Genomic DNA, 13,423 nt, shown 5'->3' with positions numbered 1-13,423 from the left:
CTACAGGGTTGTTGCTGACGTGGATTGGCTAGGCGTGGGCTTCATGACATGGTCAAAAATAAAGAATGGTACCACCCGTGCGGTGTCTAATCCAAGGGTATTAATTAATAATAAGACATTTTATTTAAATTTATTTATTAAAATAAATATTTTACTTAAAACAAGTAATTTTTTTAGTTATCTAAAATATTCTTCTTAATTTTTTTTATTTATTATAAAAAAATAAATTTTATGTACTTAAAAAAGTATTTAGATAACAAATACTTAATTTAAAATTGATTAATTTTTAAGTTAAACAAACTCACTGGTAATATTTAAGTATGGTTAATTTTATGACTTTATCTTTTTTACTTAAGAGTGTAATTTTTTTATTATCAACAAATAAAAGTAATTACTTAAAAATCAACAAATTTATTACTATGTAATCAAATAAAAAAATATAACTTAAAAAATATGATTTTATGTGTCTATGCTATATGTTTAATTTTTCATTTTAGTCTTTATGTATTTTCTTCCCCATGCGTCCCGGTAATATATTTCTTGTACACGTATTAATCCCTCCCATTAGCCTTTTGTTATTAAATAATAAATTTCAACCAATAAATAATAAATAGTATATTTAAAGAAATGTATTGTATTTTTCATTGAAGTAGTTCACTTCGATGGTAAACGAATTTATTTGTTTATAATCTATTCAGAATGTAAAATTTATTCCTATGCAATTAGTTGTTAAAAAAAGACCAAAAATAGATTAGATAATTCCTAAAATTAAATACAGGGATAACAATCCATCTGCTCTTATTTTCAAAACCAATAAACTATTTAATTAACACTTTATGACTAATAATAAGTCCAACATACTTTTTTCATATTTGAATTCCTTTTAAAATTTAATAAAAATTAGAACAATTTTTAAGATATTAATTTCGATACTTATTTATATATGTGTTTATGATTTTGGGTAACATGGAAACTCGAATTGACATGAATTAAGATAAATATGTTGATTCAAATTTTGTTATTATTCAAGTAGATTGCTAGATCCAGGACACTTTCTTTCTCTAACCTTTTTTTCCTTTAAAAAAATGAAAATTATTAATTTTAATTAATTATTTAGTTATTGTCGGAATGTTGATCATCATAGATTAAGTAGTGATGAGAATGGGAAATTAAATATATAGAGTGACAAGGGGAGAGAGAGAGGAGAAGGGGGGAGAGAGACAGTTAAAAGTTATATAAATATTTTTTAAAAATATTTTTTGTTGATGGATGTGAGAGCAATAAAAAATATTTAATTTTTAAAATTAATTTTATGGATGAATTATATATCTATATTCTATCCATAAAAAATATTAATGGATGAATTGAATTATTTTTATTAAATTAATGAATCGTGTATGATATAATTTTTAATGATTATAAATTAATTAATGGATTGTTTTTAATTTATTCATGCCTGAATAAAAATTATCCAATTCATCTATTTGACAAACCTAGTTTAACAAGTCATGTGATTATCAATTCATGACACATAGTACTGTTTATTATTTTTTATTATTATCCCTTTGAACATACCTAATTTATATTATAATGTCTATAAATATACCTAATTTTTAATTTAGTACTTGTTTCCCCTGTGTATGGTCTCCCGCTCCCTCTTGCCTTCTTCATCTGTCAATTTTGATTAACCCTTTTTAGTTAATTAAATTCACAATATTTGATGGTATTCTATTCAACAATCGCCAGCCAGGTCGAATATAATAGGAGCTGCAAAAGAGCTTGAAATTGTGGCTCAAACCTGATTAAACATTGCTCTTGTTAACCAATTAGTGATATATATAGCCTTGCGCCCAGGTTGGGTTAATTATTTGTTAGAGAGATAAATACTATTTTGGTCTTGAGCTCCTCAAATTAAAGATGTACTAATATTAAAAGTGATTCATGAACTTTGACTTAATAATTTAGCTTTATTGGCATAATTAGTTCTTGAAATGATATATATAATTGGTCCTAATTGAAATGGTAATTAATTTGACTTTTATGTACGTAATATATGGTTTAAATTAAGTTTCATCCTTGTCATATAGCTAGAAAGACCGGTTAGAATATATATATATATATATAATTATTATACTAATGTAACTTTAATAATTATTACATCATTATATAATTTTTAACTAAATAATCTTTTCTTAAAATTCACCATTCGAATGAAATTTCTTTCACATAGATCATATATGCAAAATTTTATATTAATTCAAAATCATTTATTATTTTATTCATATAAATTAAAATCGACATAATATAAATATTTTAAAATATACTAAAATATGAATCATTCAATTACCTTCTCGTTGTTTGTTCAATTTTAACATAAATAATCTTGATAATATGTACATATAATTTAATAATTGGATCAATAAAACATACATTTTTATATTAAAATTGTATAATAATTGTCAAAATTATACCAATATAATTTGATGTCTCTTTATATATATATATAGTCTATTTATGTGCTTTCAAATAATTTGTTTTTATTTTTTAGAGAATTAGTTGATTTTACATATAGCAATGCTCAATAAATTAAGAAAAGAAAACATGATAAAAGTGAAATTGAATATAAACTTGCCTAGCTAATCATCAAATTTTTTTAGTAGTACTATCACATCAAATTGAGAATTTAATAAATATGAAGTGAATTATACTAAGGAGAGAAAAGAATTAGGGCAAGCCAATGCAACAGAGGTTATGGATATCACTCTGGACACACTAAAAGGCTTTCTCTTCCAATTAATATTCCTAGAACATTAATCGGACGAGACATTTTCACCTGTAAAGTGTATCCATTTTCTTCCTTTCCAGTATACGCTAACAGAAAATAAATATAAAAAAAACTTAAAACAGAATCGAGCTTTAAACATGCGCTCAAAATTATTTATTTGTTTATGGAAGAAGGGAAGAGGGAAACATGCATTGCACTTTGTCTAAGTTTAGCATCGAAAGAAAAAAAATCATGGTGGTGGGACATTATGTATCTACTAAAAACATACGATTGCGTGTGGCATCTTCCGGCCATGTTATGTACTCTTTGTAGATGATTGAATAACCCAATTAATTAATAATGGATTTTCTTTTGTCAAACAATACCGACAAATTCGTACATGCAGGAAGAAGCAGTGATTGGATTCTAAAACCTGCTCTTTTATATATTGCAACTGCATGTTAAGATGTTTCTTTAACAATTAATTTTTTTTTTTGTTGTTGATAGATTTGACAATTAATTTTTGTGCAACGGATATAAAGCAATTATTAATTCTTGTATAAAAAATGATCGTTTTCTTCTTTTTCTCTTTCTCCTTTCAGGGATTTGTCCTTACTACTATAATGAACTAATAGATTACACCTAATTAATTACATGAACTATAAGAGTGCTTTCCTGGAATCGCCTAATGTTCACATCAATGAATTTATTTTGTTAATGTCCTGAAGTGAATCATTAACAAATTAAATTCATTGAGTTCAGGGTCATGTGATCCGGGGGGAGAAGGAAAAGAAACATAAAAATCAGCTAAAAAAGTATATATTTAGTCAATCCTTTTGAATTCACGTGTGCTTAGAATAGGAATACCTGATGGGATCAATTCACTAGTAGGATGGCAGTTGGATCAGAATTTAGCAGGGACCCACAAAAAGTATTAATAATCGAAAGGATAATTATTTGTTAAATGGTTCTTAGTCTATATACGAGTATATATATATATATATATATATATATATATATATATATATATATTTGCCTGCAAAATTAATTAGGATGGGTATGAATGCAAGTATTTTAGTATCCATCTTACATTTACATTTATTTAATATATAATATTAATTTTAAAATACAAAATAATATTACACTAACATGTAGGGGCGGACACATGTTGAGGCAGAGTGTGGCTATAGCCACACCAAAACTTTTGAAATTATAATTTTAACTTAAAACTTTTTAAGTTAGTTTATTAAATTAAAGATATTTAGTAAAATTAACTATTATGCTAATTGATAAATAAAAAAATAACCTAAAGAACATGTAATTATAACAAAAATCATTAGTTTTAATTTTTAAGATAATTTTTTATACTTATTATTTTTGTTTAAATATTAAATATTTACTAATGTTAAATAATATAATGTTAAAAATAACGTTTTTTTTATAATTACACGTTCTTAGTTTGTTTTTTTTTTTTTTACAAAGGCTACATGTTTGTAGTTATAAATCAGCACTAAGTTATGATATTAAAATAATAAACATATAGTATTAAAATAAAATTTTAATGAAATAAATATATAACCCAGAGATAGCTAATGTAATAGGTTGTGCTTCGGGCAATAACTTTATGACTGCTCCTACGATTCAAAAGGATAGAGACAAGAATTGCTTCGGGACAAATAAGTATCTCAATTTGCTAAATTGATTGAAGAAGGTCAGATAGAGACTGGTAGTGGATTAAATCAAGAATAATCTATTACTAAAGCGGGTGACACTCGTTGGGGTTCCCACTTTAGGACTTTCACTAGTTTGATGACTATATATGGTGCCATTATTGAGGTACTTGAAGAAGTCGAGAAAGATACGTCATTTGAAAAATATGGTGAAACTATGCTTTTGCTAGATGTGCTTCAGTCCTTTGATTTTATTTTCATGTTATACCTGATGGTTGAGATTTTAGGATTTACAAATGATTTAAGTGTAGTGCTACAAAAGCGTGATCAAGATCTTTTGAATGTTTTATCACTTGTCAAAGCCACCAAAGAAGAATTACAAGAAATGAGGAATGATGGATGGGAAGAACTTATATCTAAGGTTATGGAAATTTGCAATAAGCATGATATTGATGTGCCTGATTTGGATGCACTGTATGTGCAAGGGAAGAAACCTAGACGACATGCTACCACTTCTAGTGTTTTTGATTTGCATCATTATAAGCATGATTATTTATTTAGTGTTTTAGATTTGTAGTTGCATGAGCTCAATGATAGGTTTGATGAAGATAATACTGAACTTTTACAATGTGTTTCATGTTTGAGTCCCTCATCATCATTTGAAGCTTTTGATGTGAAAAAATTGTTGAGGATGGTTGAACTTTATCCAGATGATTTTGTAGATGTGCCGGAAGTTGTGGTGCGACATCAGCTTCAGAATTATGTTAGAAATGTTCGATGTGATCCAAAATTTGTAAAGTTAAAAAGACTTTCAGACCTTTGTGCAAAGCTTGTGAAAACAAAAAAGTGCAACACATTTGATATAGTTTATAGGTTTCTAAAGTTGGCTTTAGTCTTGCCGGTAGCAACTGCAAGTGTGAAACGTGTTTTTTCAGCTATGAAGTTTGTGAAGAGTCAGCTATGAAACAAAATGAATGATCAATGATTAAATGATCGTCATGTAACTTTTATAGAAAGAGATGTTCTTGGAACAATCAACAATGATGTTATTTTAGCTCATTTTCAAAAATGGATAGTAGACGATTTTTATTGTAAATACATTTCCTTAAACAACATTATTTCTTATTTTCAATATATTTTAGTCTATAATTTCTTTTATATTTTAGCCACACTGATATTTATTGTGTGGATCCGTCCTTGCTAACATGTTTACAATTTTATAAACACAACTCATAAATCTTATTTCAATAATTTAGTCTTCTTATGCTAATTGAAATTTAAAATCTTCTTATTATCGTCATCTAACAACGTTATTTACATGATTATTCATAATAAAAAGTCATTTTTTGAAAAAAAAATATAATAAATTATCTTTTACACAATTGCATTTTGGACATTTTACCTCGATTAAAAATAAAGTTTTACACCTAGCTATTATTTTGACGATATAAATTCAAATGATGTAAAAAGTTAGAATTTTAATTTTTGGTCTAAAAGAATTGAAGTAAGAAAATTTTATTCAATATTAATTCTATTTAGAACCAATGTAATATTTTTCATTCGCGTTTGTTAAATGCGAATGCCAATCCTAGATGTGAATGATTTGACAAGATCGGAACTAGATATGTCTTGAACTTCATTAAGATTCACGACGTTGTTTCGGATGTGACGAAGATGGTGTTGGAGAGCTTTACTCCTTCGTCATTCTGTCCTTTAAACTCAACAATCCTTCCTCCAAACCTTGTTATATGTGTTTGTTTTTATAAGTTATTTTTGCAATCAATCCACAATCTTGTTGTAGGATCTGAATTTTGTAGTAGTTATATAGTTTCAATTTCATAATTGCGATAATGTAATAACAATTCTATTTACTAAAAGTTGTGGCAATGAATTTGTTAAGTTTTATTTGATGTAGGATAGAAATAGACAAGGTTAAGTTAAACATTGTAAGGCTTGAATTTGGTCACCCTTAATTTTATAGAGTACGTATATATATATATATATACCTAACTATATGTTGTAATTTTTTGGTTTAAATATATTTTTAAATTAGCCCTTATAATTTTGGTATTTTGTATTTTTACTCTATAAAATTATTTAGACCTTTTAGTCTTTGAAACATTTTTTTGTATTTTTTAATTAATTTCTATATTTATTGAAATTTTGTTAAAATATGATATGACAAATAAAGTGCAACAAATTGCACCATGAGTTATCCACATAGACATATGTGTCATGTTATTGGATCACTTGTCTTCCAGGTAGGTATAGTCATTAAAATCAAAAACATAATTTTATAGGCAATAAAAAAGTAAAATACCTAAATTATATGGATTAAATGACTAAAATAATTTTATGAGGGTTAAAAAATAAAATACCTAACAGGGACTAAAAAAGATATTTAACTCAAATTAAAATAAAAAACAAAATTAAAATCCCTCATTCACCACCATCATTACAAATCCTTTGTTTTATCCTTCTACCATATGTCTTTTCCTTCCATTCCAACCATAGAAGCTACCACAATAAGTGAACCAACCCAGAACCTAAATTGTTCGAGCAAAACTGCAACTCAGAATCATGAGCTCTTTTAGTGATGTGATATGTAGTTTACACCAACCACGAATCATCCTCCACTATATTTCCCCATTTGGCTTTGCATTCACTTGAGTTGTACTTAGCTATTTTTTCTTCCACCAAATCCAAGTACTTCTCCATGAAGCCAAGAATGTCAAAGTTCTCTGCATTTCCTATATATGATGTTATCATTATTATTTTTGGGCTAGAAAGGAGACACTAGCTGTGACATCCTCTTCTTTCTTCTCTTTGTCCACCTGACCAATTAGTGACGATGGCTATTCTACTTCGATGGTGGCATGTAACCAACATGTTGCATCAAAGAACCTGATGTGTTGGATTAGAGAATTAATGTAGTTGGCTTTGTTACTCCCAAATGACAAATGCAAAGACTAAGGGGCTCTTATCAAATCTTGTTTTGCCCTCGGTCTTCGTGGTTGGTGAAAATCTCAAATTGCATTACTAAAAAGAGCTCATGGTTCTGGGTTGCGATATGGCTCAAATGAGTTTAGGTTTAAAAATAATCCTATAAATTGAGTGTTTTATTTTTTAGTTCCATAAAAATGTGTTTTCAACCTCAGTTTAAAAATTAATGCTAAAAGTATTTGACTTTCAACATTGATGGATATAAAATATCAGTTCAAAATCAATTTAAAAGACTTTTTAACTTAGGTAATTGAATGTCTTTTTTGAAGTAGTGCATATTTTATTTTTTTAACCCCCATAAAATTATTTTGGTTTCATTATAATTTGGGTATTTTGTTTTTAAGTTCTCATTAATTATTTTGGTTGTTTTAGTCCTTATATAATTTGAGGGTTTTGATTTTTTTACTTTCCACATTAAATTATTTTAGTCATTTTAATTAGTCCATATGCCTATTGAACAACACATAATGTGATGGGGTAGCATTTTGTTTTTTGTTTGTCAGGCTATCATTTTTTGCCAAAAAAAAAATAATGGTATATTGAAAAGGTACAAAGATATGCCAATCCATATAAATATTAATTAACCTGCATATGTTATTTCTCTAGCACAATTATAAACTACTCTTAAATTTAGCATATAATATTTTTTTTGGGATAATTAATATTTTGCATGATACTATATATCCTCTATCCGATAAAAATATATGAGTGTTTCTCAAAATAATATATATATATATATATAAAAGTGAAATCCTTTACAGCCCAATTTTTCATAAATACATTAACTTTCAACGTAAGTGACGATAAATTTGAGCAAACAAATCAAGTTTAACTTCTCTACAAACTGAATAAACATTTAAAACTACAAGTAATTTGTGTTAAACAACATAAACCAAGATATATAATAAACCCTTCGATGAGAGAAAAAAGTCTTATTTTAAAATTATAGTGGAGAGGTTTAGAAAGCACATGGCATTTTCATGGAACAGAAATTAATGTTTTTTCTTTCTTTCTTGCAAATAACAATTCGCTTGTTTGGTTACATTCTCAACTTGATCAAGAATCAAGATTAAGACCGTTTAATTTGTCCAATCCCCCTCCTACTCCAGGCCCCCAAAAAAGTTTTCTTTACGCAATTTTTATTTTATTTGATGGCTTTTTATTGGGGTGTTATAATTAGCTTGGGTTGAGAGTGGGGCCTCAATTTTCCATTTGGCCATTTGGGTGAGGTCTACATGTTGGTGCCTATACTAGACAGAAGAAAGTGATTGAAAGTTATGAAATATTTGTTAAATGACAATTATACAGTATTCCTAGACAAACCGTGAGCTTCAGGCTTAAACAATTCCAACTCTAGAAAGGGCAACAAAATCGTCTCTCTCTCTTCTTCCCTCTCTCTTTTACCTAGCTTCATTGGTGCTCTAAACTTGTGTCACTATCTTTTGTTTCACTCATTGTTGGAATCTTCTTCTCTTTTATATCATTTTTAAAGTTTCTTTTATGCTTATATTACCTGTACAACAGGATAATTATTATTCTTATAACAAGAATAATCCACCAGCAAATGTTTATCACTTGACACTTGTTTCATATTAAATGTTTAATTAATTCATCAATCTCATTACAATTTCTCAACATTAATAACGAGTACTTGTTTAAAGACACCAATCCCCACTAGTTTGTTAGAGAGCCCCTCAAAGAGGCAAATTGTCCCTGTATAAATTTACAGTGACTGCCTGGATAATTATTGGTTTAAACTACTAGCATTGAACCGAAATATATGAATATCATTGTCAGAAGTCTAGTTCAATTCATTAACTAGAAAAACATGTGAATTGTAAATTCTTTGTCTTCGATTTTTACCGACAAAAAAATATATGTACCATTAATCAAAGTAATATCGCTAATTTATACTTCCTTCATTCCTATATGACATTTAAGGCTTTAACACAAGCATTATAAATATAATTAATTTATTAAATTTCATATAAAGTATTAGTTAACTTCCTAATATATATTTTATTTCTCTAATTAATGACTTATTTATTCTTTTTATCCTAGTAAGTATTGATTAAGGATAGTATTTAAAAAAATATTTAATACAACATTAATTTTATAAAATAACATTTATTCTAGAATAATTTATTTTTCTAAAACGTTATGCAGTATGAGGAAGTGTTACTGTACATTCTAATGACATTAATTATAAAACTACCATGCATATATTTATTTCTGCCGTCTTAGGTTACTGATCCAATGTGCAAAACTTCAGTATATACCAGTATGCAGTCGAGCAAGCAATAATACACTAATGGGGAATTTCATTTTCTATCTAATAGCTAGCAACATATATAGTAGTAGTATTACGTAACATTTTTTATTGGTTAAAGTTGTTATGACTCGCAATATCATGCGAATTTCATTTCTATCTAATACTAGTAAATCATACACATTATTTTGTAAATTTAAATTAATAATAATACTAAATTAAAGAGTTCACGGGAAAGTGTACTGTTAACATTTTCCTATCCTAATTAATGGGAAAGAATTATACATAAGCCCCTATCTTGATTTCGAAAAAACTTACAAAAGGAACTGTTTTTTCTTAGGGCTAATTAGTGAGACCCTTATATTTTGTTTTCTTATCAGCAAAGTTAAAATATTGTTACGGAAGGGTACCACAATACTCTATTGGTGATAGTACTCCCTTGTACTTAATCATCAGACTTATAATTTGTTGTTTTCTCTGGTTTGTTCTAGCTAAAAGTATGATGCAAGTTTTTTTAACTAAAAAAAAATGATTGAGAATGGCAATTACGGTACCAACCTCAAAATTATAAACTTATACGTGTGGGAAGGGGAAAAAAATTGTGGGTAACAGTTGGGCGCGCGTTCTGAGAATAGTTAGTTCTTTTGTCGAATAATGGTAGATAATCCTAAAAAGCTTCCGAATTTTAATCAAAAGATTAATTATGAGAGAAATCATAAACTGCATTGATTAATAATTATAAGTTACCATAAAGCTGCAACAAGTTTTTAACTAGTAAACAATTATTAACCCGGTTCCAATTCTATTCTCATATAGTATTCTCTCGGTCAAGTATAAACATTGCATAAGTGTCCAATAAATATGCACTTGCGGCTATCACTTAATTATAAGGCAACGATTTATATTATTAATCAGAAAAGAAGGACAACGGCAGATAGATCCAATGATCAATTAAACAAAATGGGTTTGGTTAACGCTAGCTCATTTGTCGTATAAGGATGCTGAATGGAATCTCATTTTCGAGAGATAAAAATAAAAATGTAGAGTAGGGGATGGCAGCGTTTTGTACAGAAAAAAATAATGAACAATGTAGGCCATTAAGGGAACATTACATTATTATTTATTCCTTAATCTAATATATCCCTTCCTCTTCCTCCGGTGTATATAAAGATGGTGGTAAATGATCATGATCATCAGCACAAAGCTGAAGAGATAATTGGTAGAGCCAGAAACAATTCCAAATTGGTATCCTCAAATTCCAATTGAAAAGGCCAAGATGACTGGTTCAGGATCTCCTTGTGGAGCCTGCAAATTCTTGAGAAGAAAATGTGTGAGAGGTTGTGTTTTTGCACCTTATTTTTGCCATGAGCAAGGTGCTACCCATTTTGCAGCCATTCATAAGGTCTTTGGTGCAAGCAATGTCTCAAAGCTTCTTGCTCACCTTCCTGTGAGTGACCGTTGTGAAGCTGCAGTCACAATCTCATATGAAGCTCAAGCCAGACTTCAGGATCCAATTTATGGCTGTGTCTCCCATATTTTTGCACTCCAACAACAGGTTTGTTAATTTCCCTCTCACAATTTGCATATAAATTGAAAGCCCTAGCTAGCCAGCATGTGCTTACTTTGTACTATAAATTAATTAGTATTGTGCATGCACTTTTGCTTAATTTATCAAGGAATTGAACTCAGTTGGTTAAACTAAGTGTATGAATTATCATAAAACTCTGATACTTATTTTCAATTCGTATGGATAAAAATCATTTGCTTAATTTCATCTTTGTGTAGGTGGTCAATTTACAAGCACAGCTAGCTTATCTCAAGGAACAAGCTGCTCAGAGTTGTCTCGATGGCTCTATCAATGAAAACCCTAGTGAAAAATTATTTGAAAAATCTTCTTCTGCTTTACCTCAAGATCTTCAAAGTTGGTTTAATCAGGTGGGAAATTCCAACCTGGGGCCAGAATTTCTTCCTAACATGTGTACTAATTTATCAACACAACATTATGGGAACAATGCCCTCATGGAAGATCTAAACCCTATTGGAATTAATTATGAAACTTCAGGAGCCATGGAAGGAAACAACTCCTCTAGCTTCGATGATAGTTCTAATAACTACTCCATGTCCTATGACATGCAAACAAACAGGAGGACATGGGGTTTTCATGAAGTGGAGGATCTACATTCAGTGGCTTTTGGATACGGAACTCGATCACATTCATGAAAAGAATTGAAGACAAGCTTATTATCAATTTTGAATTGCTGCTGCATATTGTGAAGCATGCACTATATATACTCTGTTGCCCTAAATAAGCTAGCTAGGAAAGCATAGGAATGTTGACATTATAATTGGAATGGAATTAGCCCACCCTCTTCTATTGTCTTTAATCGAGTTTAATCCTGTTAAGTCTCAAGCAGGTTTTGTATGAGATTATGAGAGCTCATTAAATGGGTTGTTCCTAGCACATATCCTAAATTTTGACTTATTAATAAATCCTGTCCCTAGATACCTTAATGATATTTAATTACCATTTCTTAAATACAACACTTTGGTGTGAGGAATATTATATATTTAGAACATTACTTTTTAAGTGTGTGTTTGTATTTTTTTCCTCCACGTATATCCTTTTTTCAGAGACAATCTTGTTAATTTGCTACTTTGTGAGAGATTAATCCCTTCTGTTAGAGCCAATTCTTATTTATTTGAAAACCTAGTTTGTAAGAATGTAAATCTAATATGAAAGGTGGATTCATGTTGAACGTGCCTCGGAAAGTTCCATTGGGAAAGTAACTGATTGTACTATAAACATTCCAAAGTAGCAGATTAATTAAGTTCAGAAACCGTGTACGGAACTCTTAAATATTCCTCTGAAATAAATCCCTTAGAGCTATCAGCTAGGGAAAGGCACAGACTATACGGCGGATATATGGTTCAGACTAATTTTTACTAATGCATCTACTCTGAGGTTGTTTAACCCTATTTTACTAAGGATAAGTTAGAAAACTCCATTCCATTAAGGAGTTTTCTTGCAAGCTACCACTGTTACTTGGGACAACATACGTTGCATTTTCTTATTTTCCCTTACTGCGCCTTTTGTACACGGTTACAGGATGATAAGCATGTGCAATAAACATAAGGTTAAATATATGTGCTGCATATTCTACATGCAAAAAGTATAAATCTGTCCGCCGTAGTTCCTTAGCTTGGTTTTAATTATAGATATGATGAAGATATATATATATTACTTTCTCAGCTATAATATTTGGTAAGTGGAAAAGCAGACTTGGTCTTTTAATTTTCTACACTGCAGATTCATGAGATTTTACTTTTTCAATGTCTCTTGCTTGTCTAATGTACTTATATATTTATGAATGTGTTAACGTGTTTCAATGATGCGCGGTGGCTCATATGTATTGTAAAATTAAAAAAGAACAGCCTTAATTAGGGTTACTCTGGACTCTAAAACACATCATTAACGTTAGTTTAAGGTATATATATTCTTGTAATAAGGCTGCTTTAAATTAAGTTATTTTTGGAGTAACAGATCCACCTTTTAAAATATTTTTTTTTTAAAATGACTAAACGAGATATATTTATCTCCTTAAAAGAAAACGATATATATTTATTATTCATTTAATATCATGATTTTAATCCCTAAAATTCTAGGAAGGACTTGTATCCAGCCTGACCTGGGTATATATATTAGAGTAGTATATATGT

At 28.9% G+C, this 13,423-nt stretch overlaps 1 protein-coding gene and 1 pseudogene across 1 annotated transcript; both read left to right on the top strand.

Annotated features, from left to right (window-relative positions):
• Nucleotides 1-4,819: 4,819 nt before the first annotated feature.
• On the top strand, nucleotides 4,820-5,529 carry LOC112998724 (uncharacterized; annotated as a pseudogene).
• A 5,326-nt stretch (nucleotides 5,530-10,855) lies between these two features.
• Nucleotides 10,856-12,333, top strand: LOC100805623 (LOB domain-containing protein 29). Its single transcript, XM_003541292.4, has 2 exons — nucleotides 10,856-11,261; nucleotides 11,492-12,333. Exons 1-2 carry the CDS (start codon nucleotides 10,983-10,985, stop codon nucleotides 11,924-11,926), a joined length of 714 nt encoding a protein of 237 aa, XP_003541340.1. The 5' UTR covers nucleotides 10,856-10,982; the 3' UTR covers nucleotides 11,927-12,333.
• The last annotated feature ends 1,090 nt before the right edge of the window (nucleotides 12,334-13,423 follow it).

Source organism: Glycine max, chromosome 13 (assembly GCF_000004515.6).
Source record: "Glycine max cultivar Williams 82 chromosome 13, Glycine_max_v4.0, whole genome shotgun sequence".
In the NCBI taxonomy this organism is placed as follows: Eukaryota; Viridiplantae; Streptophyta; class Magnoliopsida; order Fabales; family Fabaceae; genus Glycine; species Glycine max.
The sequence above is the reverse complement of the archived record's forward strand: the minus strand, read 5'-3'. Positions and strand labels throughout refer to the sequence as shown.

What these genes read in the sequence shown, in the direction of transcription:
- LOC100805623 (XM_003541292.4), top strand. Translation starts at nt 10,983, where the DNA reads ATGACTGGTTCAGGATCTCCTTGTGGAGCCTGCAAATTCTTGAGAAGA. An exon ending in TTTTTGCACTCCAACAACAG is followed by an intron (nt 11,262 to 11,491) that starts GTTTGTTAATTT and finishes ATCTTTGTGTAG; the next exon opens with GTGGTCAATTTACAAGCACA.